Source organism: Cuculus canorus, chromosome 11 (assembly GCF_017976375.1).
Source record: "Cuculus canorus isolate bCucCan1 chromosome 11, bCucCan1.pri, whole genome shotgun sequence".
Classification (NCBI taxonomy): Eukaryota; Metazoa; Chordata; class Aves; order Cuculiformes; family Cuculidae; genus Cuculus; species Cuculus canorus.
In genome coordinates, this window is record NC_071411.1 from 8,900,453 (window position 1) to 8,925,497 (window position 25,045).

General features: G+C 45.7%; 1 protein-coding gene across 3 annotated transcripts; it reads right to left on the reverse strand.

Moving 5' to 3' along the window:
• Positions 1-121: 121 nt before the first annotated feature.
• On the reverse strand, positions 122-24,039 carry IHO1 (interactor of HORMAD1 1). Of its 3 annotated transcripts, XM_054077081.1 has the most exons (7): positions 23,908-23,963; positions 16,990-17,149; positions 15,484-15,641; positions 13,559-13,607; positions 12,803-12,890; positions 5,381-5,484; positions 122-4,595 (listed from the first exon to the last, which is right to left on the reverse strand). In XM_054077081.1, exons 1-7 carry the CDS (start codon positions 23,961-23,963, stop codon positions 3,276-3,278), a joined length of 1,935 nt encoding a protein of 644 aa, XP_053933056.1. In that variant the 3' UTR covers positions 122-3,275. The 3 variants fall into 3 exon arrangements, with proteins under 3 accessions (XP_053933056.1, XP_053933054.1, XP_053933053.1); XM_054077079.1 differs by lacking the exon at positions 15,484-15,641 and having other exon boundaries at positions 23,908-24,039; XM_054077078.1 differs by lacking the exons at positions 15,484-15,641; positions 23,908-23,963 and having other exon boundaries at positions 16,990-17,333.
• Positions 24,040-25,045: the final 1,006 nt, after the last annotated feature.

Below are 25,045 nucleotides of genomic sequence, written 5' to 3' on the forward strand. Positions count from 1 at the left end.
GACCCCATCTCCCTGCCTGCACCTCAGATCTCTGCCCTGCACCCCATCTCCCTGCCTGCACCTTGGGTTTCTGCCTGCACCTCATCTCTTGTCTGCACCTTGGATTTCTGCCTGCACCCCGTCTCCCTGCCTGCACCCCATCTCCCTGCCTGCACCCTGACTCCTTGCCTGTATCCCATCTCCTGCCTGCACCTTGGATTTCTGCCTGCACCCCATCTCCTGCCTGCACCCAGCTCCCTGCCTGCACTCCATCCCCCTGCCTGCACCCCAGCTCCCTGCACCCCGACTCCCTGCCCGCACCCCGGCTCCCTCAGGCTGTACCCTGAGCCTCTGCAGCTCTGTCAACCCCCTGTCCCTGTTGCTCTCCTCTTGCCCAGGCCAGGGGGACATGTGGCACCTCAGGTCCCCACGGCAGCACTGTGCTGGCAGCAGTGTCCCCGTCCTGCTCCCTGCCATCCCTGGGCTGGGCTCACCGCGGGCACACGGGCATGCTGCTGGGCTGGGCATGGGCAGCCGGGCCAGGGCCTGCGGGAGAGCGCAGGGGCCATGGAATTTGGGCAGTGCCGGTGTGCTGACCCCCACAAAGCATGCAGGGCAGGCAGCTAATCTGGGGATTAGCACTGGGGAGGCCATGTGGAGGGAGCGCCAGGCAGCGGCACAGGCCGGGAAGTCAGCTGGCGAGCCTGCACCGCACCGGGCACTGCCAGCGCCAGGCATCTCCGCTGGTCTCACCCTGGAGACGGGGCAGCCGCGGTGCCGGGCGTGCGGTGGGCTGTGGGGAGGCAGCCCCGTGCACCGCAGTCGTTGGGGTGCCTTGAGCACGAGGCACGGGTGCAGCAGCCACCTCCGCATCCCCAGTGCCGTCAGCGGTTTCCTCCTCTGCCGAGTGACTCACCGGCAGATGAAAAGATGAGAGTCCTGCTCCAAGTCCCGCTCCGTGCCACCACGGTGGCTGCCTGCGCAGCTGGGGACTCTGGGCAAGGATGTGACCTGCTTTTTCACACCCCTGTGCCCACAGCAGCCTGGGTTTCACTGGCTTTTGGCCACTGCCCTCTGCCTTCTCCTAGGGTCTCCCCAGGGAAGCAGGACAAAACCCCAGTTTAGGAGAAAACTGCCCCAATTACACGCCCATGAACAGCTCGGAGCCCAGTTTTGCTCCTTCATGACTACTGTGCACGTTTTATGATACCATCCTGTGCCCTCCATGGTCCCTCATGGCTGTGCTGCTCGGGGGAGCATCCCCGTCATCTTCCCCAGGGAGCTTTGGTGAAAGGCAGGGCAAGACCCACAAATCCCCAACAGCCCCGTGGTGGCAAAGGCCTGGAGAAAACACATGCACAGGGTACCGCAAGGAGCTCCAGCAAGGAGCCCCAGACAGTGAGCTCAGAGCCGTGTAAGCTGGGCGTACGGGATGGGGGCGGGACCCGCTCCCCTGGGGTGCAAATGTAGTGCCTGTGGGAAGGCTGCTGTGTCCCCCAAGAGTGTGGTGGCTCCCAGCTCTGGATGCCAGCCTTAGGCCCCACAGCAGGGCCGGCAGCTTGCACACTTCCATTTTTGTCAGACAAGGCTGGGAGAGGAGTTGCCATCATCATGGCCATATTGGGACAAATTTTCTTGCTGGCAGCAGAAGCCCTGGGGGAGACCCTGAGCAGGAGCAGACATGGGGCAAGGCTGCAGGGGCTGGGGTGGCACCTTGGGGTTTGCACTGCTCTCCTGAGGAGGTGGTAGGCGTGGGGGAAGCATCGCTGGCTGCTGTTGCCTTTACACCCCCTTGGTCTGGGTATTTTGTTTGGGACTTCACTGTGTGCTGTCATGTTTGGGCTGCGGGGTCCCTGGGGCAGCCCTGCATTGCTCCCCATGGCACGAGTGTTCCTTCCTTGGGGTGCAGGAAAGCCAGGGCCTGCTCTGGCTCGGCACAGGGGCTTGCAAACACCTCCAGAGGTCCCTCCAAGCTCAGCCATGTGCCGCCGAGCTGGCTGAGCACAGCCAGGCGAGTGTTCAGGCTCAGGGCTGCACAAGGGCCCTGTTCTTGTCCCTGTGGACCCTGGACCGCAGAGATGGGGAGCCCTGAGGAGAAGGTTTTGCCCAGGAAAGGCCGTGCTGGGGAGGCGAGTGCAAGCGGCTATGCAAAATGAACGGCTGCCATCACCCAGTGCCTTCGCTGAGCTGGGGGTCCCAAGGCTCTGGGGTTTCCCCACACCTTCTCCTTGCTAATTAGCATCACCGAAGCAATGCTGAACTGCCAGGGCAGAGGTTTCCTTCTTCAAACATCAGAGAGGAGCTTAAAAAATTTGAATCTTCCCAGTTCCACGATCCAGGGGAGTTAAACAGCTGAAACAGGATCTTGCTTCTCCTGAAAAAACAATGCAAAGACGCTGGACTTTTGTGAAGACACAATGAGTTTATTAAAGCCAGGAAATAGGGATCCCAGTCTCCTCCCTTGGGATGAGCAACTCGGACCAGTTGGATTTGTGGCAATAGACTTGTTTCATCAACACCAAAATGCTTCTTTTGGTGGTAATGTGTCAGATCAAAAACTGAAAGTGAGTGTTGGAGAATTCCCTGATTAGTTAAGAGATATGTGAGGCAAATAAGATAGGAACCGAATCATTTCCCAAATTTTCTGAAACCAAAAAATTTCAGCCTAAAAGGAGAAGAAATGCAATAGCTGGTGAATCTGAGATTCTGGGATTTGGCTTTACTTAGCTAAACCTGACCCTGTCCAAATCTCACAACTCCTGGGACAAACCTGAAACTTATAAAAATCGACCAGAACGATGTTCCTACTGCCTAGGGAGCTGAAAATCTGAACTTCTAGACATGTAAACCAACATAGAGACTACAAGTGAGAAACAGAGTAAAGCCTGTGGCCACAGATTCTGTTACATCTATCACATTGAAAAGTAGATCTTATTGCTAAATCTGATAGAGCTGCGCGTCTGTGCTCTGCCAGCCCTCTCCTCCCCAGTGAGAGTCTTGGCAGATTCCACAGGTACTTCTCTGCTGTGGAAATACAATGGTAATTGGAGCCTGCGGCATCTCTGCTGGGTGCAGGGAGGTAAAGTAATACAGATCCCATCGGTTTCCCAAGCTATGGGAGGGCTTCCCCTCAGATCCAACACTGTCTTTACAATTGATCAATCTGGGCAAAAAGACTTTCAAACATCCAGGCATGAGCCTTGTCTCTGACTGAGCAGGTAACACATCTAAAGGAGTAAATTGCAACCAAGGTGGCCAAGACTGCACTGAGGATTCCGAACATGAAACAAACCCCCTCAGTCGGAATAATCACTATCAAAAACTAAAGAGCAACAGGCCATATTCTGCTGAGCCAGGGTATTGCCAGGATGTGGTTTCTTAAAGCTTGCAGGGCTTCGGAGACTGAAGCAGCTCAACTGATCTTCACCTACTGAGCTGGTCAGGGAAAGTACATTCTCCTGGGGAGAAGAATCCCAGAAATTATTTTTTGCACTGGAAACATTCGCTCTTTTTTTAATTTCCAAACTTCTCTTCTTTCTGTCTGCAAGTTGTTGCAGGCTTTTGTTGGAACAAGGCACTGGTGGGAAATTCTTTGTGCGCCTCGGCTGAGTGCTGCTGAGGAGCTGCTGACTGGGAGCTGGAAAAACCACATTAGAGCTTCCTAAATTGAGGGCAACCATGTATCTGGGAAAGGATTTTTTTCTGGAGCTTTCCGACTCAATAATCCCATTTGCCTTCCTTTGCCTCAGCCCACCATCAGCACATCGAGAGAGCTCACCTTTTCTCATAGCAGGGCACATTTTCTTCCTCCCCATTGCTTTATTCCAGGGGATCCTTGTTGGCTTCTGTTTTGCTTTGCTCCCTACAGCTGCGTTCTCCACCTCAAGGTCTGTGGACAGGTTATCGTCTATTCGCCCAGATGCTGCTTTCTGTACAGAAAGGTGGCAAAGCTGAGGCTGTCTCTGTTGTGACGGTGTCATGGTTCCAAATCCTCGAGTGCCTCTCCTGACTGCCTTCCTTAGTGGAGTTGGTAGAGGCAGCTCCTGTGGTACAGGACAGTGTTTTTTCTGACTGCCCCCGGAAAAGTGACTGCTAGCGCAGCACAGGCAAAGATGGTTTGCACTGCTCTGTATTTCCGAACCGTATTTCACCTCCTGCACAGAGGTGTTTTCTCTGCCACATGCTGCTGTAGCAGTGGGGCTGACTTTTCCTCCTGAAGCTGTGTTCGGGTCACCGTCAGGTACACCACTCCCGGTGACATGATTCCTCGTGGAGGAGTCTCCTTGCTGCTCCCCCACTGCCATGAGGGGAGATGGAGGCTGAGCCGAGGAGCTGCAGAGCCCCCTGCCCTGGCAGCACGGCTGGTGTGCATCCTTGCCCTGAGCACAGTGCCGGCACGGGCCAGGGGAGGTCTGGGAAGAGTTGTCTGCCATGTGAGGGGGGGGTCTGGCACTGGAAAGGAACTTGCGCAGCTCAGCTAAGGTGTCAGGGAGTTTCAGGAAGCCAAGTTCTTCACACAGCTTCAGGTGCTGATCACTCAGCTGAGCTGGCAGCGTCTCCAGACCCTCCTTCAGCAGCTGGACGCTGGATTTCACATCCAAAATCTCCGCATCTTTCTGGGGAGACAGTGAACCAAGCAGAAGCAATAAGCAACTGCATTTGCATTAAATTTGCAAATGCAATTGCATTAAACGGTGCAATAATAGTATTCAGACCAGGAACTTTTAGGTACCATGCGTCCGTTAATCCCTTAAGTCACATATGAACCTAGAGACAGCAATTTGTATCTCCCTGTGTAACACATGGTCCCAAACTGTCCCACATGTACGAGGTTTGGGGTTGGGGCACATCTCTAATCTGCTGTGACACTGGTTCTCCCAGGAGTGCTGCCTTCTCTTGCACTGGCATGACACATCCCTGCTGAAAGCAATTCTTGCAGCAGGGTCTTTGGAGACACCAGACCTACCCAGGAGGTTTCTGACAGTTCATTTTTTTGTTTCTGCCACTCACTTGTTCCTTTTTCACCTCTTTTCCCTGGGAAGCCATCCTGCTGAAGGGACAAAGCACTGCAGTCCCTTCGCAGACATGCTCTGCGCCTCAAGTGTGAGGGAGCAGTGCTCCATCCTGGCCTGCCACGACAGGGCACTGTTGGGCTCCCTACTCACTGACCAGGGCTTCCTCAGAGCCTGCAGCACTTGGGCTTACTAGTGGTTGGGTAAGCACCAGGCAGTATCTGGCCCAGAATTAGCATTTTCGTATGTCTTTATCCCTTCATTACAACAGGAGCAGCCTAGTTTATAATCCAGCATGTGAAGGCAATTTAATATGCAGTGAGTGTTTTGAAGAAGCGGGAGATATTCAGAACGAAGATTCAGAATAAAAGATTAATTTCTGCACTTACGGCTGCAAGTCTCCGCTCCATCTCCAGCAGTGTCTGCTCTATTTGGCTTTTATCTGCCAGAGCTTTCAGCACCGAGCCACAGTGACTTTGAAGAGCATCTTGCACTAAACAGGGAAATCAATAAAAAACACATTTGGTCTTTCATTTATAAATGTGAATAAAGTACTATCAATACTATTGCTACTTCCTCCATGGCTTGGCATGACATACTTCACTGTGCTGTGCAACCCTGGTGATTTGCCCGCTGAGATCTCTCCGAGCCCTGAGCGATGAACAATAGGGTAGATGTTTAATGTAAAGCACTTGAAATTTATAAGATGCTGCGTACAGGCCAAACCTCATTTACTGTGCTCTATTAATATGGCAGCTGGAGATGAAAGGCTACCAGAGCTGCAAAAGGCGGTTGGCTCAACACAAGGAAGGCTGAGGCTCAGTTGTCTGCCAACAGCACAACAGGCATGGCCACAGGAGGGGGACCCCGGTATAGCTGACCCACCCCAGGATAATCAGCCCTCTTCTGTAAGCAGCTGGTGGTAAATGGGAGCTTGAACGTGTGATGGGAAGAACAGCATCACTGATAACAGGAAATAAATTCAAGAGGGTAATGGCTAAGAAGTGCAACCAGAGACTACATACCAGAAGAGCACAGGAGCCTGGTAACTGAAGGAAAGCTGCCTGAAAGGAGAGGGGGGAATTATAAAGGAGTGCGCAAAGCACTGCAGTTTCCAGTTGCTGGGCAGAGGAAGAGATGGGGTCAGAGACCGTCTGAACCAGGGAGCTGTGCGGAGCACTTGGGCAGCTGCAACTGGAATGCTGGAAGGCAAGGGGGACCCAGCAGTGTCCTGCAGGGGCATGGAGAACCTGGAAGGGTTTAAACTGGAGAAAGATGCTCTTGGCTTCAGTCAATCTTGTTGAAAAAATGTTTAAAAGTTAGGTATTTTCATTATATGATTGGACAATGATGTGACTTTCACATGGAAGATGCAGCTACTCTTCTAGGAACCACTGCTGTGCATGACACACCATAGCATGGGAACAGTCTGCAGAACATGGGGAGATGAAAAATCCTTAGCAATCTTACAGAAGTCTTCCTTTAAATCATAAATTAGGACAGAGAGAAAGAGCTGTTCACTGGACTTGTCTGTTTTTTTGCTGGGAACAATACAGGAGGGTGTGTACAGTTGGTGTGGCTGGGCTGGAGCATTGGCTGGTTGGAACAAAACAGGATGCAAAGCACTCCTGTGAAAACAAAGCATTGCCAAGCCAACAGGCTGGGAAAACTGAAACTCCAGAGTCCTGCGGTAGGACTGCCTGGCCAAGAAAAAGCTGAATAAAGCCTACGTTCCAACAAGGGGCTAAGAGAGCTCTGCAATTAATTAATCCTCTTTTGCTACAGATCCAACACGCTTGCTTGACTTTGGTGTTGGTGGAGCTGAAAGCCTGGGTGAAGCTATTGCTGCACGTGGAGTATTTATCTCGGCTCTTCAGTGAACTGTGTGCTCACAGACTGCAGAGCCACAGAGCACTCCTCTCCTCCTCCTGCCCACCTGTTTTCATTAAGCTTGCAGGGACTTCATTAGCTCTGTGAGCTATATCGTTCTGTCAAATTCTAGATGGCATTGGTCAAAGAGTTACAAACTATTAGGGAGAGGCAGGGAGAAACTACTAAAGGCTTTGAAAAACCAGGGGCATTTTAAAAAGGTGCATTTGGGAAGGAAGAAAGGAAAGAGATCTGAGCAATTATGGGCTTACTAGTTTGCTCTTATATTGTGTGAAGTTTTAAAATAGATCTTATGGGAAAGAGTACTCAAAGACATGGAGGGAAATGGAATAAAAAGGAACAAGGTTTTATAAAAGGCGGATTGTGCCTGACTAAAGTAATACATTAGGATAAGAGGTGACTTCTTAGACAAAGGCGATACAGTGGCCTTTCTGTAGATTCAAACAAAGCTTTTCAGTGGAAGTTGTCACATAATATGAAAAAAGCTGAGAAACATTAAGTGGATAAGCCTCAATTAAAGGGAAAACTTTAGCTCTTGAGAGAAGTGGCATGAGAGGACAGGATGACTTTGGAAGGTGCTCCTCAAGACCTGCTTAAAATCTGCCAGTCACCTGGGTGCAAAAGCCAGTGGGCGTTTAGGTAATTAGCAGGTGACACAAAGACACAAATGCCAGCACTAAGGGCTACGGGGGAGACAGGGCAGAGCGGGGTGCAGCTGTGCGCAGTCTCTGGCTGATGGGAATGGCTCTGCACCCCAGGGTGGCTGGGAAGCCCACACGCAGTCCCAGTCGATTGAACTGGGACACGTGCAGAGAAAAGCTACAAGATAATTAAGTGCTTAGATGATAATCTCCTCTTATGAAAGGAGATTGAAAGTGTTTGGCTTATTCAGCCACGCACACTAGAGGTGCCTGGTGGCACAGGGACGAAGGTGCTGCTCAGGTGTAGCAAGACTGATGCTCGAGGGACAGTGTGCCTGCTGAGAACAGCGGGAAGCCTCTGTCAGGCTGTACTTTAATCTTTATTTGCCTTCCTCCGAAGGAGCGATGTTTGGGCACTGTGCACACTGCAGTCATCTCTGAGAAGGAACCCTACAATTGCCTCATCCATGTGTCTTCCTCACATGCATCAAGTTAAATCTCTTCCCGGACCCAGCCTCAGGGGGAATTATTCTTTTTTTTTCAGGATGCCCATCATCCCACAGCTTTGTCTTCTTCTCTGTAGGAGTGTTTCTGAGGCTTATCTGCACTTCAACCAATAAGCTCTCTGCTGTTGCATGCAATTTGGTTGCCCTTGCTCCGTCTCTGCCATTTTAAGCTTTTAGTCTTTTGCTCTGATAGATTGAGTCTTTTTTTCAGAGATCACCAGAGGAAAGCTGTGGCTTGCAGAATGGGTTTGAAACAGTGGAATAAACGTTTGAATGGGTCCTTTTAGACTTCACATCTCTCTGGTTAGACATAAGGGCTAACTGCAATCCAAGAACAGGTTTTTGGTCAGCCTGCCAGCCCCCTCCTGGCCTGCAAGCCTATAGAGAGAAGGAAAGCAGCAGTGATCGAAGGAGGAAACTCCTTTCATGTCATTCCATCACCTTCCGTCTCTGCATAGCAAGGGTACAGGAAGGCCAGCATCATCAAGCTTACCTCAGCTTGCTGCTCTTCTCATGCACTTAATTTTAGCTCAGAATTATTTTTAAAACTTTCTGATTTCCCTGATCTGTCTGTTCTTTTACAACATGGTATCCTCACTCTAAAAATAGCACTGCATCCACTGGGCTTGTGATCTGCACATACATTTGACTCAGCGTGCTGCAGGCAAGCAACCAACAGCCAGTCCTTTGAACGCGTTTCATTTGTACGTGTAGGAGTATTCTGCAGAAAAAAAAAAACCTCGGTACAGAGGAGGGGCACTCTCCTTCCCTCTCTGGCTCCCATACCAGAGGAGTGTTCAGACTTGTCAAACACTATGAAACAAAACAAAAATGAGCGTTAATCTAGCCTTGAAAAATCAGGCTCTGAGATGGCCAAACTAGATCAGATCAGACCCTGTTAGTCAAGTCTCTTGTCTTTGAAAATGATCAAGAATGGCTGCTTCAGAGAAAGTTTTTTTCAAACAAACCCTGCAGCAGATAGTTATTGAATAACTTGACCATAGAGGGAAGATTTTTGCTTGGCTAATGCTTAGCTTATGTACAGACTTGTGTTTCTGAAGGTATTTTATTCTAAACAACCAGTTTCTTACAACGTGGAACATAGCTGTGTTTTGATTTGCTGTACCATTGGTTTTAGATGCTACTGTTTACATTAATAACATATGGAATGTGAAATCTGGCATGAGATAAAAGGCTGTAGGATCTCGGGGTGGGTCTGCCAGCCTGTGCTGCGGAGCATCCCCCACAGATCAGCCCGTACTCGGGTGCAGCTGTACTCCTAACACCTGAAACTACAGCCTGAGCAGCCAGGGAAGGGAGCGTCAGCCTCCCAGCCTTGGAATATTAAACAGCTACTGCTTCTGATGCCTATCTATCATCATTTATGCAACTCGTCCTGAGATTGGCACTGACAACACAGAGGCTTTAAATAACCCTTTGGAGGGAGATTTGTTCCTCCACAGCCCGGTTCAGTAGGGGAAATAGGAGGTTATATATATAAACCTGGTGAGACACGAGCAGGGAAGACAGCTATGGAGCTCAGTAGCGCACTGCGTTTTCTAGGCAGCAAGTGAGCTGTGATAGTGGGAAAGACATCTGGGCTGTCACGACTGCATCCTGCTTGGGTTTACCACGAATAGTCAGCTGGTTTGTGCCTCCTTATCCTGGCTCCTCTTCTGCAGCACAGCAGAAGGCATCTGCATCAGAGAACCATGGGATGAGCTGCCTTGGTCTCAGCCTGCTCTACAGCAGGTAAAGCCTGAAGCACTCAAGTGTGGCATTGAGAAGTTCCAGGATTCACCAAGACAACCACACATCTTCTCACCATCCATGTTTTGGAGTCTCGTTAGGTCCCTAATCCCAACAACTTTCATTGCCAGTCACTGCACAGCTAGTGAGCACCTGCACGGGAAAGACATTTGCTTTACCGGTTTTAAACGTTTTGACTTTTCAATCAATACAGAACCTAAGGGAGTCTGGACTGGGTGTCCCAGTCTAGGCCATACTGTTCACAGTAAACAAGCTCAAATCTCACTGTTATAAACACAGCAAATTTCCCAGGAAACCTCGCCAATAACTACTGGCCCTCAGGAGTCTCAAAGCAAGTCATGTTTGAAAACTGCCCACCAGGCACTGTATTTTGTCAGAGAATTGCACCAGCTCCCACCTCTGTAAAGGACATAGTTCATGTTATTTTGTCACCCTTGCTGGCAGGAACATCAGAGGATTGCCTGTGTTGTGCTGGTTGGGAATGTCCTCCTCATTTGCAATGAAGTCAAGGTGGTACGAAAGATATAGCTGTTGTGAGTTGTCACAGCTGGAAATACCAGATACCAGAAAAGCAAAGCAGTTCAGCAAGGGTTGAGCTGTGGAAATTGGGATTTGTATTAAAAAATAGAAAGTTTTGATAGAAGTGTGGGTATATAAATGACAATGAGAAAAATATAATAAGAAATCAGTTACAGGAGCTGAAATCAGAAGGAGATGGTGAGCAGGCAAGTCAACTAGAAAACCCTTATATAAGGTGGCAGAGCTGAAGACATAGGTTCTGCTTGACTCTTTCCATCTCTGTGCACAGCGCGCTGAGGTGTGTGTGGGGAATAGAGCAGCTGTGCCTCTGTGGAAGCTGCTGAGGCAAATGTTCTTCCATCTCCAGTGCCAGACAGCTCTATCCACTGTGTGCAAGAACATATGGACAAACCCTCAAAAGAGAACATTTTTTAATCTTACTGCATTGAGCACGCCAGCCCAAGAGCCCTTGGAAATGTGTTGGAAATATATTTTGGAAAATATTTTCTGTTTTGTTCTCGTCCGGTGCCTGGACAGACGGTGCCAAATGCCCTTGCTGCCCACTGCAATAAACAAGGCCTGCGATACTCCTCACGTGCTTTTAAAGAAGACAGACTTGATTTGAAGTTCCACCTTTCTTTGCTTTTCAGAGCTGTTTGAATGTCCTGGTGTGCTACTTCTCTCTTTGAAGAGAGGTTCTTCATCTTCTGCATTCCTTTTCTACCTGTGAAATCCTCCACTGCCACACGTATCTACCATGCTACCCACATCCCAAGGGACTGTATCATCAGTCACTGGCCTTCAGTGCTTTATCAGCTCTGAATGTAGCTCTTTATCACCCGAGTTTAGGAATTTTATACCATTTTTTTCAAAGAAATTGCCTCAGAAGGGATCTTTTCAAGGCACTAGTAGAAGTAAGTATTTATTTAGTGGGAACTTAATTACCCGTCACTGTGATATCAGTCAAATGGCAGTGTTTATCAGCAATTAACCAGTGACAGCTGAACCTCCCAGAAATATAAAAAGAACAACACTGTGGAGTGTGTGATGATTTTCATTATATATTCAGCATTCTGCAGCATAATACATTACAGAAAGTGCCAATTTTTCTTTTCAATTGCTTTGAAAATCTAGCAGCAGGCACCTCTGGGAGGTTTCTCATTTCATTCAAAGCACATTTATTTAAAATGGGTATGGAAAAGACACAGGACAGCTGAGCAAATGGTATGGAATAAAGAGGGGCAATCGTGAACAACGGATTTGATTTTCAGTGCCATGACAACAATTCCTGTGCAAGAGGTATATGAAATTAGGCAGAGTACTGCTGCAGAGGGGACAAGTCGAGGCACTGAAGTAATTAGGAGATGGGCAAATGCATGATAGGAAGCTCGTTGTGCTGGCCAAAGCAGATAGATTTCTGCTTACGTTAAGGTCCCACCAAAGATCACTTGCCAAGCACAGCAAAGGAGTGTTCTTAGCATAACAAGGCTGGTATTTCAAATGAGGCTATTGCAGCTTCAAGCAGAATGCACCAGACCCCACTCTTTTTGCCTGAAAGGGCTGTGTTGACTTGAAGGGTAACTGTCAAAGCTGTGCTTTGTGGAAGCCACATTTTGTGGCCCAGTAAATATTAGAGTGCTTTTGTGAAGGTCTGCTGCCTTTAAGTCACAAGGTATAACTCTTTTCACAGTTCTTGCATTTATTAAAGCCAGCCTCTCACTCTTGCACAGAGCAGGACAAGCACAGAGCGGGGCAAGCACAGAGCAGAGTCCCGACGGGGTGTTGATAAAAAATAATGCCAGTACTAAAAATTAATGCACACTCAAAGGCTCAGATCTAAGCCAAATTAGAAACAATTTCTCTGAATCACTTTCCCTCAGTCAAGACTGCTGTGACCAGCCACTTCAGAGGTGGGGCTGTTGAAAAGCATTTTTGATTATTGGCTTTTTTTGGAAGTCACCTTTTTATCATGGCAATAATGTGCTTCATGATGTGCTTCTTACTCAAGAAATGAGCAGTACTAGTTTTGCTCATATCTAATACATAATCAGTTCAAGTGTAGAAGAGGGATGGAAGACTTCAAACTAACACGTGAAAATCTGAGAAAGCCCTAAAAACCGAAACTGGGTAGTCAGGATATAAATATCTAAGTTATTTTTACTGTGTATTCCATTAGTGCTCCAGATAGTCTAAAAATGATCATACTGAGGCAGAACACAAACAGAGAGGTGCATTTATCTATGTCTGCATGGCACCTGACCATGCAACACCTAAGTTCTTTGACACAGTGCAAGAGTGTAGAGAAAGAGAATGGAAAATTAGGCAAGTCCATACCACGGATAAGTCTTATTTGCTCTTCTCCATTATGAAGGGCTGCTGTGAGTGGCATGACCTGCCTAGTTCACCCCAGGCTGGAGGCAAGAAGCTGACATTCAGCAGTTTGACTGTGCCCTCTGCTGTTAACAGAAATACAAAAAGGACTTACGTGTCTTGGAAATGGTTTCTAGGTGCTCAAAAATGGATTGGTTTCTTGAATCAAACATTTCTCCAAACTTGTCCAAGCATGCTTGCATCTGCCAAAACAAAAGTAAATGAGAACATTAATGCATTGCCCTTTCTTTGTTTGCAAAAACACAGCCCCAAATGTAACTGAACAATGACTGCAACTCATGGCATGGAACAGCCTGAAAATGGTTATTTATCTGTCACTTGGAACAGTTTGTCCAGCTGTTGGTTGCAATCCCAAAGGAGATCTGGAAGGACTCAAAAGGCTCCTGCAATTTTGCAGAATTCTTAACAGCTTTTGAAACAGCGATACTAATCTGTAAAAAAACATTAATAATAGCATCAATCAAATTAATTATGAAAGCATTGTGGGACACACCTTCACCTTCAGAGAGTAAGACCACACTAACTTATTCTCAGGAGCAGACTACTCTCTTCAAGCAGAAAGAAAAAATGATATTTGCAGACAGCCATCACAGCCCGTTCTTGCTCCAGAGACCCAGAGGAATTCTACTGCTGACTATGAGACGAGGCCCTGAAGACCTCGGCCCTAAGGACAGGCCACAAAGACAATAGTATATGCAAAAAAAATGACAATTGTTGGTATAAAGTACTCGAGTGCTCAAGACAAGTAGCATAATAATTCAAATATCAGCACAGTAAATGAGAGAAAGTGAATGCTCTGCAACATTTGTAACTCGGCATTATTCTGTAATATGAATTGGAATTAACTTACCCCTTGAAGCTTGTCTTTGATACTTGAAAGAAAGGTGCTTAAAACTTCTCTAAAATGAAAAAAACCAAAGCATAAACTAGACATGTAAGTTACTGAAGTAGGCAGAGACTGAAAAGATCACAGTAAACATGAGACATGAAACACTGCAGGGCTTAAGCACAGAAGTGTGCTTACTTCAGGGGGCGTAACCCTTTGAAGTTTTACTTCAGCAGGCATAACTCTTACTTGTTTTAAGAAAGTATGGATTCTGATATGCAGAGTAATAAAAAAACCCCGTATATATGCATGCACATATATCTCGTTTACATGAATTTATATCATCTTTTTAAACTCTCTCATTTTTGGCTTAGAATTTATGCCTCTCTTGAAAGTTTTAGTTGGCATTTACACAACTGTCTGTTAGCTGCTGGAGTGTTACCACCGTGCTATGTGCTCTGGGAGGACCCAGCCTTGGCAGAGGTGATGTGCCAGTTGCTGGGTACATGGGTGTTGTATTTGGACTAAAATAATCAGGGGAAAAATATGGGAAAAGCTTCAGTATCAACAAAGCCCAAGTCGGGAAGAACAAATACTGCAAATCCTTTTCTCCTGAGATTATGCTTGTGGTTTCTTTTATGCATCCTTTTATGTTGAGCGAGCCTACCAGGAAGTAGGCTATGTTCATGATTAACCCATTGAACCAAAATGCAAAGGTGGTTGCTAAGCAAAGCAATAACCTGTTTCCTCTCTGAAGGTTCAGATCATTTTAAATCAATCATTTAGTGATCCAAATTGCAACAGCCAGAAAGGTGGAGGCCAGGTAGAGTCTAGTTGTGAGATTTAAGCAAGGCTTCTGAAATCTTTCTAGCCTTATGGAAAGGAAGATATTAATTTTATTAGTCAAACTTGTGGGGGATACAAACTGATAAATTATACGTTTATCTTTTTAAAGATAATATAGCTGTTTCTATAAACAAGCTTCTAATCTGGGAGTGAGTCTGGAGTGTAGGAAGTAGCATAATCCATTTAAAGAAGAAATGAATGATAATTAAGAGTTCTGCCTAAACATTTAAAACTATTTGTTCGTTTCTCACAATTCACTTAAAAAATCCTCCTCTTCTCTAATAGGTACTAGAGAATCAAATTTTGCCTTTATCGGAAGCATAGTGCCCTTTGCAAAAGAGAGAGAAATACATAGCATGGTTTAATCAAAGGCTCTTAATAACAATGCATGTCACTTTGGATGTTACATTACAAAATGTACAGTGCTAAGAATTATTTATAGATGCACTGGGGAGTTTGCCATTTCATTTCATTTTTGAGCTTGAAATGGTAGCTTGTTCCTTAAAGTCCTTTAGGACCTACAAGTGCATTGTATTCTTAACATCTGACAAAGAGCAGATGCAAATTACATTAGCAAATTAACACTTGTCTGTTACCAAAAACTCAAAATATAAAAATCTTGTATAAAAGTAAAATCCTAGAGATTTGTGCAGATCTATAAAGGTTTAATCATTGCATCTTGCACTGCACAAAGTATGCTTGGCAATCTCCTTCTCTGGCCTAAACGTGAAGGCTGCCCTTAGAGTCCATTTAATCAGTTCCCACACAGTCTATAAAATTTTGAGAAACACGGTCTCTTGCAGACAGTCAATACAGAAAAAACCCCTGCTGATTAGATAAAGAAGGACAAAGATAAATCCAGGTTAGAGTTGTGTTGTTCTTTGTGGCTTATGGCTGAGTGTGTTATATAAATCACACTGCAAATAAACCCTATTCTCTTATCCTGTGACTCTTTCCAGTCAGAGATTATTTAAAAGCGGAAAAGATACTTTTGTTGGAGAAATAAGCATCTACACCATGTATGATTTTTAATAGGAGAAGAAGGAGCTGCAGGGAGTGATAACCAGCAGCACAGAAAGAATTTCCAGTGGATGTCTACATACCGATCATACTTGTCCTTTATTTTGTTCTTATTCAATTCAAAATTTTCCAAGACATTTTTCACCCTTCCTGCACCAAAATTATATGAACCTTTTTCTTTTGCATCTTCGTCAAATAACTGTGGTTTTGTCTGGTATTTGGTAAAAATACTGGGCTCGCTCTGTTGCACAAAAGAAAGAAAAATGTTAAAGGATAAAAATAATCAGAACATTAATTAGGAAAAACCACTTGTGGACCAAGCGCTTTGCAGACAGAGATCATAGCGATTGGATGTGACAGATTAGGCTGGGCGAGTAGATTAGGAATTTAATGAGATTATGGCTCACTTAGTGTGCCCAGTTAGATCGACTCTCTGTGGAACTGAGACCATCCTGAATTCCTCCAGACACAGGCTTTTCTCTCATCTTTAGGATTTTCAGCTGGTTTTGATTATCAGGTGTGTAGATTTTTTTTTTTTCCTGAGTCTAGAAATGAATTCTAGTGCTTCCAGAATTGTCACTGGGAGAACCCTGTGCAGGGATCCAAAGCAAATCCTATTGAATTTCCTGGTGGGTGACATGGTTTTGCTGCCAACTAGCAACATCACCAGACTGCAGATGAGTTTTGCACATGCTTCAATAAACATTTCAGAATAAGAAATTTAATATTGTTATGAAAGCTGTAAAGACCTCCCTCATTCTACAAACTTTCCAGACACTGTGAAACTAAAATGGAAATGCCTTTTCCTTAAAACGTAAGAAAATGCAAATTCTGTTATATTTTCTTGTTTCATCATGAAGAGTGAATTTCCTTTTTTGTGTTTGATGAAAAGCTGTTGCAGTTAACAGACAAGATCTTTGGCGAAATGCAGAGGACAGCAGATAGGGGCTGGAGCTGAAGGACAGCCTAGGGCCACTGAGCTGGCACCACTGCTCTTTCCTAATCTTTGCTCTGAGATGTCTTTATTCTGATCTGATGGCATCTGTTAGTGGTGCAGGAACTATTTTGGTGAGGCTGGTAGCCTTAGAAATCACATGCTGTAGGATAAATATTTTGAGTGTAGAAGCTCTTCAACCAAAACCATTCAAGCACCTGCCCTGACAACAGTACAGCAAGGTAATTTTCAGTCAGTACCGAAGTAAATACTAAATACCTTTGTCACTTGCAGAAAGCTAATGGAGAGAAATACAGTATTTTTCAAAGACGAATAGCTATGATAGTCTCCCTTAGCCAGGTGGTCTAAAGTCATTGGCTTGAAAGTAATTTAATGTTATTTGAGTAATTAAAAAAATTGTGATTAAAGAAAATAAAACCTATCTCAACAATTATTTATAGTAACATGTTATCAATAATATGGTTTTGGCCAACCAGACTGCTACTTTGTCCAGTCACTCTCAGTACATTTATGTATCAAGAATATAACTGGATTTCAGCATTTACTAACATTTGTGAGTGTTACCACCTGGTTTTCCATTAACTCTGAATGGTGTCTGTGTGCCTGCACAGGGCTGAGCGAGAGCGAGACTCACGTCCTGGGAGTTGTGCTGTCCCAGCTGCGTGCCCAGCTCCAGCGGTGCCACTGCCAACTGCACATTCTCCGGCCAGAACTGGGAGCCGAAGAGCAACTGAGAATCACTCAAACTTGAGTGGTCGCTAGGAGCGCTGCTCCGGATGGAAAACTTATTAGGCCTGAAAAAGGGCAGAGCAAATTTGATGAGTCTCAAGCAATTAAAAAGCCAACTAGAACTCCTTATACATCCTGCTGGAACTGTTCAAGCAAGGCCCACCCCAACATGTTCATTTCCACTCTTCATTTGTAGGGCACCATCCCTATAACTGGATTTAAGAGCATGTTTTGATACACAAAGCAAACCGTCTGGTCTTAATCTGCCACATACTTACAAATGCAGTGTGGCAGACCTGCACTTACCTTACAGGGTAGAAGGTGTTTCTCCAGCACATCCTGCATACAAAAGACTGAAACCAGGACTGGCCACCTAACTCAGCTCACCCTGCCTGCCTGGTCAGTCAGTCCAAGATTAAGGGATAACTTGAGTTTGCTCCTAGCAAGTGCCATCTCTCTCTCTTTTCACTACTCTGAGTAATAATTTCTGCTGTAACTCAGATGCTGCTCGCCTTATTTGGAAGACACTTCCAACAGAGTAAACCTTCCTGACTGATAGATGACATTTCTTGGCCACTTATTCTCCAGATGCCTTCAGTCTGACAACAAATAAGTAGGTAGCATATGGCTGCACAAATCAATCCGAATTACTAGGCATATTTCAGACTTAATATGCTACTCAAAAATTCCCTTCTTGCTGCTGACTGTTGCCCAAATAAACCTTTTGCAGCTTGCCTTGACTTTGTTTATGTTTACTCCTCTTCAGAAGCACAGCTTCCACTGCTTTATGGACTAGGCTCGTGGCACAGCACCAGCTTCCCTCAGACAAGGATTTCCCTGCACAGCTGCACCGCTTCTCGTTGTTTTGAAGGCTGGCTTCAGTCTTTTGCTAGCAAAGATACAGACTTTTTGTCATTTTCACATAATCACTATTCCATTGCTCCACATCCACAAGGTCTGGCGGAGTGCTTAGGTCCAAAGGTAAGAAAAGCTGGGACAGGTTTATACACTCAGTTCTTGCTGTTTTTTTAAGCTACCAAAATGGAGACGTGTTACTGCCTTTGGAACTGGGAATTACAGACCAAAATTAATGAAAAATACTCTTATACATGGTTTTCCTTCCATCTCAAAACATGTATGCAAAGGAGAAGGAACAGGAAACTAATTAATGCGTATAACAAAAGACGATCACCCCAACATTTATTAGCAGTGACGTGTTTGGCTAATCCGCAGTTCTGGAAGGAGACCAAACATCATACACACCACAGAGAAGGGATTTAGTAGCAGTACTTGAACTGCTCAGCCTCCCTCTTCATTAAATAGTGGTGTCAGTGACAATATCGTATTAATACTTTTGGCTTTGAGCTCACTGAGTACACTGAGCTGCAGGCAAAAATAGATGAGGTATGGGTTTCTGGATTTTCAAAAAGCCTCATAAATCTGTCTGAATTCAAAACTTCCCCTTGATCTGTCTGCAGACCCCAAATCTACTAAAACAGAAATCTGAATACAACTCCCACTAGCACAGCTTCTTGATTGCATCTCAGCGAAGCTTTGTTTAAAAGAGAAAATGTTCTCAATCTCCAGCCTGCATGTCAGGGTGAGATGTGCTCACATGGGCTGCTGTGACCTCACACGGGTAGCTCTCCTGCTTACAACGTGGGCATCACATCTCCTGTGCCAGTTTTCTCAATCTCAATCTCAATCTTTACTAACAAGACTATCTGGGCAAGACATCAGCCTGGTCACACTTGGCCCGGGCCTATGGTGGTGAGACCAGACAACTGAGATCAGATCTGTGACCGGACTCATGATTAGGCAATCACAGCGCTTCTAACCACCTGACCATTCCCTTCAGGATGCCTGAGCTGAAGAGAGCCTTCCTAAATATAAACCCTTCCTTATAAGCAGCAAGGAAACATCCCAGATACTTAACCCCAGTTGGAAGTCCCTCCTAGGTAATGCAATAGTTCACTCCAGGAGAACTTCTAGCTTTCTGCTAACATGAGCCTTTCCAGAAGTCATTCACACATTTGTGCTCATAATGTTCCTACGGCACTAGCATATGCGTCCGTATGTGTCCAGCTTTAGACATGCCAGACAAGTTCTTCTCAGCTCCGAAAAACACTAAATCATCCTCTGCTGATCGATTTCTTTTTCCCATCTAACTTTGTGCAAGCTACTGTGATACTGGTAACTCCAACCCTTTCTGTATTACAAGCGTGATCTAAAAATATGCAGCCCTCTGCACATCTGAGGAGTCAGCTCGTTCTTCTTAGTCTCAGTTTCCCTGTTGTCAGTGGGAAGTTCCACTTCACAGAAGAACTGAGATCTTTTGGGAGCCTCTTTCATTTTCTTAAGTTCTAATTTCTACTTCCAAATATTTTAGCACAGCCATATGCAAGCGTTCACCTTTCACTCAAAGACTCTGCCTTGCCCCTAAACAGCTGTCAGATACAACACATCAAGAGAAACACGGCATGTGATAAATACCCTCTTCTTGTGTTTCTGAGGTGTTTCTAGGAGCACAGACAAGCTAAACATTCATAAATATAAATTATTGCTCTTTTTTAAAACCAGTAATTTTTACTCTGTTGTTTGGTTCCACTCTATGTGCCAACACCAAGATTTAAGAGTCAGTTGGAAAAGCAAACTGAGTCTTTCACAACTTGCAAAATAACATTTATCCGCAGTGCTGCTATAAGTGATTTTATTTGGTTCTGTTATCCCCACGGAACCTGTGCCAACATTCCTCTTCTTCCCAAGCACTGTGGGTGAAGCTCACTTATGCCTTCCTGACACATTTCTTCAAAGTGCAGCAAAGGTTCTTTCCCAAAGAAGAGATCTTTTTCTCCTGGTAATAATCTTAAGTAAGATCAGTGCCATAAAGTTCCTTTCCCTCCTGATTCCTCTCCAGAAAAACTCCTAGCCCCTTCTGCCTCTCCTCATTTATGGTGCACGGCCTCATCACAAAAAAATCCTGTTGAAATTCTGGGAGCCGTTGTTCACCTGTTTTTTCTCCTGGCTTTAGTCTGTATCTATAGGAACTGTCTCTAGCTCTGCTTTGCTGCTCTTGTTGTCACTATTTGTTGCTTGCCAATGTATTCAGCAAATGAGCAAGGATCAGTGTTGGCTTTGGGTGCAGAGGAACTTTATCATCCAATGGCCTGGAGGAGTTTGAATCAAGGAGGTTTAGCTGCTATTGCAGCTTCCAGACATTTATGACCTCTTCACTAGGAATGAGTAAATTTTTTCTGCTTTCCGTCCTCTGGAACAGCATGACCCGCTCGCTAGAAATAATTTCCGTCTTATTCTAAAAGGAATTTCTACAAACAGATTTTGGCACTGGTTCTAATGCGTTAACCGCAACAAAATTCCTTTTGGTTGTTCAGCTCAGATACTGCCTCCAGTCTCCAGATTTCAAGCTCAGAGTCCTTTTGGTCTTGTTTTAATTCCTCAACGTCATTTTTGCTTTCTATGAGCCACCCCATTATTCATTCAGCTGTGATTCAATACTGTCCAGACATTCCTCACCTTGGAAACCGTTTTAGCCCTGTGCCCTGAGCCAGTCACTTGCCACAGGGGTTCACAGGCCCTTTTCCTTACAGGGTGATTGAGATTTCCATGAGGCAAACTTGTTTACTTACACAAAACGTGTCCCTGACTATATTAAGGATTAGACATGTGGAGACAGGGCTTCTGCTTCCCCAGTCTGAAGCCATCTTCCAGCCTGCGCTTACAGCTCCAGTTTTTCATTCCTCCAAGGCTTGGGATTTTTGTGGCTGCTGTCTCAATCTTTGTCCTGGCGGTGTCCTTCATTTTCTGCTTATTCTGAGACCTTAAGGAGACTTCAGAATATGTGGTCCTGCTATGTGGGATGGAATTTCATGGGATAATGGATTGAGTGAGGTTGTTAAATTTGGAAGTTTTTTTTTTCTCAGCAGCAGAAGTAAGCTATGGAGAGTAATGACCCAAGCAGACCTTAACATCCTTACAGTGTCTTCATCATATGTTGCTTATGTACTCTCTGGCAGGATTTCTGCTTCTGACGCCTTTGGAATTAGGCATATTAGTAGCTTTTATGCCTTTGGCAGGTTACTGCTTTTCCCATGGAACAAGAAAGTTCTCATAACTTCAATTTAAAATCATAATATGTTGATTTCTATTTTTGATTGCCTTTAATTTCTTGCATTTGCAGTAGTCATCTTTATCGTGCCAGTCTGGTACTGATCCTTCTTGCATCTGATCTGATCTGACAGCTGGTACCCAATTTTTCTGAGCTTCAACATGACATCTAAATAATATATATGCCTCAGGCAAGCATTTAACCCCTTTGGCTGTCCAGTCTAATTTCTTTTTAACAAGCTTCCTCATTACTACATCAGTGTCTTTCTGGAATTAAAAAGTAGTGCATTGTTTTGGTTTCCACTGATCTTGTGGAGATGCTGACTCCAGTTCACCATGGTCACTCTTAGGGTTGCACTACAAGAGGGATGCCCTGAATGCAGATCTTGTGATGGCTCAGGGCCAAGGTGACACGCGCCTCTTCCCCTGGGAGTGCCCTGGCTGAGGCAGGTGTTTATGATGTCTGAAAATGTACTTTCAGCATCACGTCCCCATGATGCTTAACCGGTCGATAAAAGGCTGATTGATGCATCACTACTTTTGAGGCTGCTGTTCTCACATCCTCTGTGATCTTTCTTCACTTGCCCTGCTGTCTGGGCAGGTAGCAGCGCTATTCTAGCACAGCGCTTCTCTAATCAGATCTGGCATTTCAGTCCACAAAAATTGTGTCATTTGTCGATACACTTAAATTGAGTCTAAGTTATCTCCACAGTATAGCTGTCATTCTGCCCATGTGACACCCTCCCACCTCCTTACATAATTGGCACTCTCATATTAGAGTGTCCAACCACACAATCTGCCTTCTCCTGTGTTTCTAGGAGCTCTATTGTGTCAATATTCATACATTAAAAAAGGTAAAAGAGATAGTTTGGTTTCCCCACCCTGTTTCTCAGGCTTCTAGCGGTCTGCGTGTCTGACAGATAGATAATGAACAAAAACCAGAGCAATCTTGGGCTTCCGCAGAACCGCTTCCGGGCGGTTATTGTGTCACTGGAGCCCTGCGTTTCCTAGGCACCTGGTGGCAGCTGTTCTCAGAAGGAACAACCTGACTCAAACTTGCAAAGGACTCACAGTGTGATTCATACCCTGCCTAGATTATATGTTGGCTTTTGTTTCATTTTTCAAGCTCCTGAAAGACAGCATTCGGGGGATTAGACCGCATACCCCCCGCTGAGTGAGAAAGGTTTCTAGTAACAGAAGTGAGTTAGGAAAAAGTAATCAACATCCTTCCCCCTTTTTCAACAGACACACACACACGTACACACTCCTGTAAGTAACTTTTTCTCCTTTAGAAAAGGTTAGTTAGCCTCCTGTGAACCTTCTCCCCCTTCATAGCTCCCCTCAAAAACACAGCTGCTCTTTTCAGCAGCATTTCATGCCCTAATGGATGCTTTTTCAACTCACTTGCAAAAAATGTGGAATGTTGAGGAATGGGGGTTAAAATCTTGTCTGTATTTTCTTCCTGCATTAATAAGTGAGTTAAAAGGGAAGACTTTGTAGCTGACAGGATACCTTGAAAGAGGAAGGAATTCAAATGATTCCTTTCCAAACAGGCACCTGGACTTCTTCCATGTATTTCCTTTCCTACTGCATGACTCCACAGAATGATTTATATGTATAAAAAAAATGTATATGTATTTTATATACATTCTCTGAATTTCCCCTGCTCAGTCTCTGATTAGAATGAAACTGAGAAATTTTCAAACTACTTAGAAGTAACTTCTTGAAAACAAAAATTAAAAAAAAAGAAATCTACAGGTACCAAGAAGACAATGGAATTATGCAATGTGCATTTATAAAGACAAAACCATGACGGTTATAAACATGTTTTCCCCTGAATTGGCTCCCCTTTGACCATTGCATCTGTGCAAAATTCAATTAATTCATATATATATGACAAGTATTTTTCTAATGGGCAAGGAAATTAGTATTATGTTTACATTATCATCCATCACGGCGGTAACATCAGGCCAGAGAGACAGTATGACTAAAACTGTGAATTTGAACAGTTAGTTATATAAGTGAGTTATTTAACTAACAGAAGCTCAGAGGACCAAATCTATCAACTAGTTTCTCCAGAGTCAAACAAGAAATAAATCTTGCTCTCTCTTTTAGTCATGTGGCGCATAAGGTGATGCTCTGTTGTAGAAAACGCAGCCAGTCTTATGTATTTACTCTCTAGATGTTTACATCCAAGTAACCTTTGCTGTTTCACTATATATTGTAGATATGGAGAGTTTTAGCTGCTCTTTGACTTCTACTGGGAAAAAACTGAGCCGTGCGTATAAGGCAGGGTATAGAATAACTCCAGTTACATAATGTGTAACTGCACTGCAAATCATGATTCATTTTATCTACCCTCTGTACAAGGCAAAAGGGAACATTTAACTTATCTGACCAGATGTAGCTAGACCACAGGACTGTCCCAAACACGCCCCAAACAAAGCAGCTTCCTACCCATGCTGGTTTCCAGATTCCCAGCCATGGTGGATCCATCACGGTGCCTGGCAGGCCGGGAGCCATCCAGGCATAAACAGGATCATGGAGCTGGCTAATTAGGCGTTATTAACAAGACCATAATTAACCATAGAGCAACTCCAGTTGTGTTTCACCCTGTCACTGTCAAATACCCGAAGTGTTTAATTTCACGTACTATTTCCTCACCCCCTTTTCTCCCCACCCCATGGCCCAAGCTCACCCGGTGGCTGTCGGCGTGTTCAACATCTCCTTGATGTTCCAGACGTTAAAATTCATGGTTTTTTTCACAGCTGACGCCCTCGCTCAGTGCTCCTGGCCCTCACCGTGGCCCCAGCACCCACGGCCTCTGCTGCTGTGGTGGCCATGCTGCCTCACTGCCCTGCAGGGAGGAGGAAAAGGGAGAGAGATGGATAATTCCCGCTTGGAGGGAGCATCCCTCACTGCGGATAGAGCCTGGGGATCACAGCCCCACAGGCCCAGCGCTGGGCATGGCAGTGGCCCGCGGGCCCTGTGTGCTCCAGGGGCCTCACAGGCTGGTGTTGGGGTCTCTGGATCGAACCTGGGGCTGGGACACCCTGGATCTCGCCCCTGGGGTTGAGGATCCTTAATATCACCCTGGAGCCATGGGTTCTTTGATCCCACCCTGGGGTCATGGGTCCCTGGATCTTACCCCCAGGGCAAGGGGTTTCAGAATGAGCATAGGGCACAGAATCGTTCAGGTCGGAAGAGACCTTAAAGCCCATCCAGTTCCACACACACACCCCACCGCCCCCCCACCCCCCCCACCCCCCCCGCCATGGGCAGGGACACCTCCCACTAGATCAGGCCCCATCCAACCCGGGCTTGAACCCCTCCAGGGATGGGGCAACCTGTGCCAGTGCCTCACCACTCTCATGGTGAAGAATTTCTTCCTTATGTCTTGTCTAAATCTGCCCCTCTCCAGTTTATACCCATTCTCCCTTAGTCCTGTCACTAAAAGGCTTTGTAAACAGCCCCTCCCCAGCTTTCTTGTAGCCCTTCAGGTACTCGAAGTTGCTATAAGGTTTCTTCAGAGCCTTCTGCACGCTGAACAACCTCAACTCTCTCAGCCTGTACTCCTATGCGAGGTTCTCCAGCCCTCGGATCACCCTTGCAGCCCTCCTCTGGACCTTTTCCAATAGCTCCATATCCTTCTTACGTTGAGGATTCCAGAACTGGACACAATACTCCAGGTGGGATCCCACAGGAAAGGAACAGAGGGGCAGAATCACCTCTGTTCGTGACTGGAGCCCGAGCTCCAATCCAGGCCGCCCGCAGCAGGTGCCCAGGCTGACCCTGGCACTCCACCACAGAGCAGACCCCGGGGGACACGGGGCTAT

Coding starts and splice junctions, on each gene's coding strand:
- IHO1 (XM_054077081.1), bottom strand. CDS start 23,963: ATGAATTTTAACGTCTGGAACATCAAGGAGATGTTGAACACGCCGACA. Junction 13,608..15,483: donor ATAAAGGACAAGTATGATCG/GTATGTAGACAT, acceptor TTTTCATTTTAG/AGAAGTTTTAAGCACCTTTC. Junction 4,596..5,380: donor TGGAGCGGAGACTTGCAGCC/GTAAGTGCAGAA, acceptor CTGTCTCCCCAG/AAAGATGCGGAGATTTTGGA.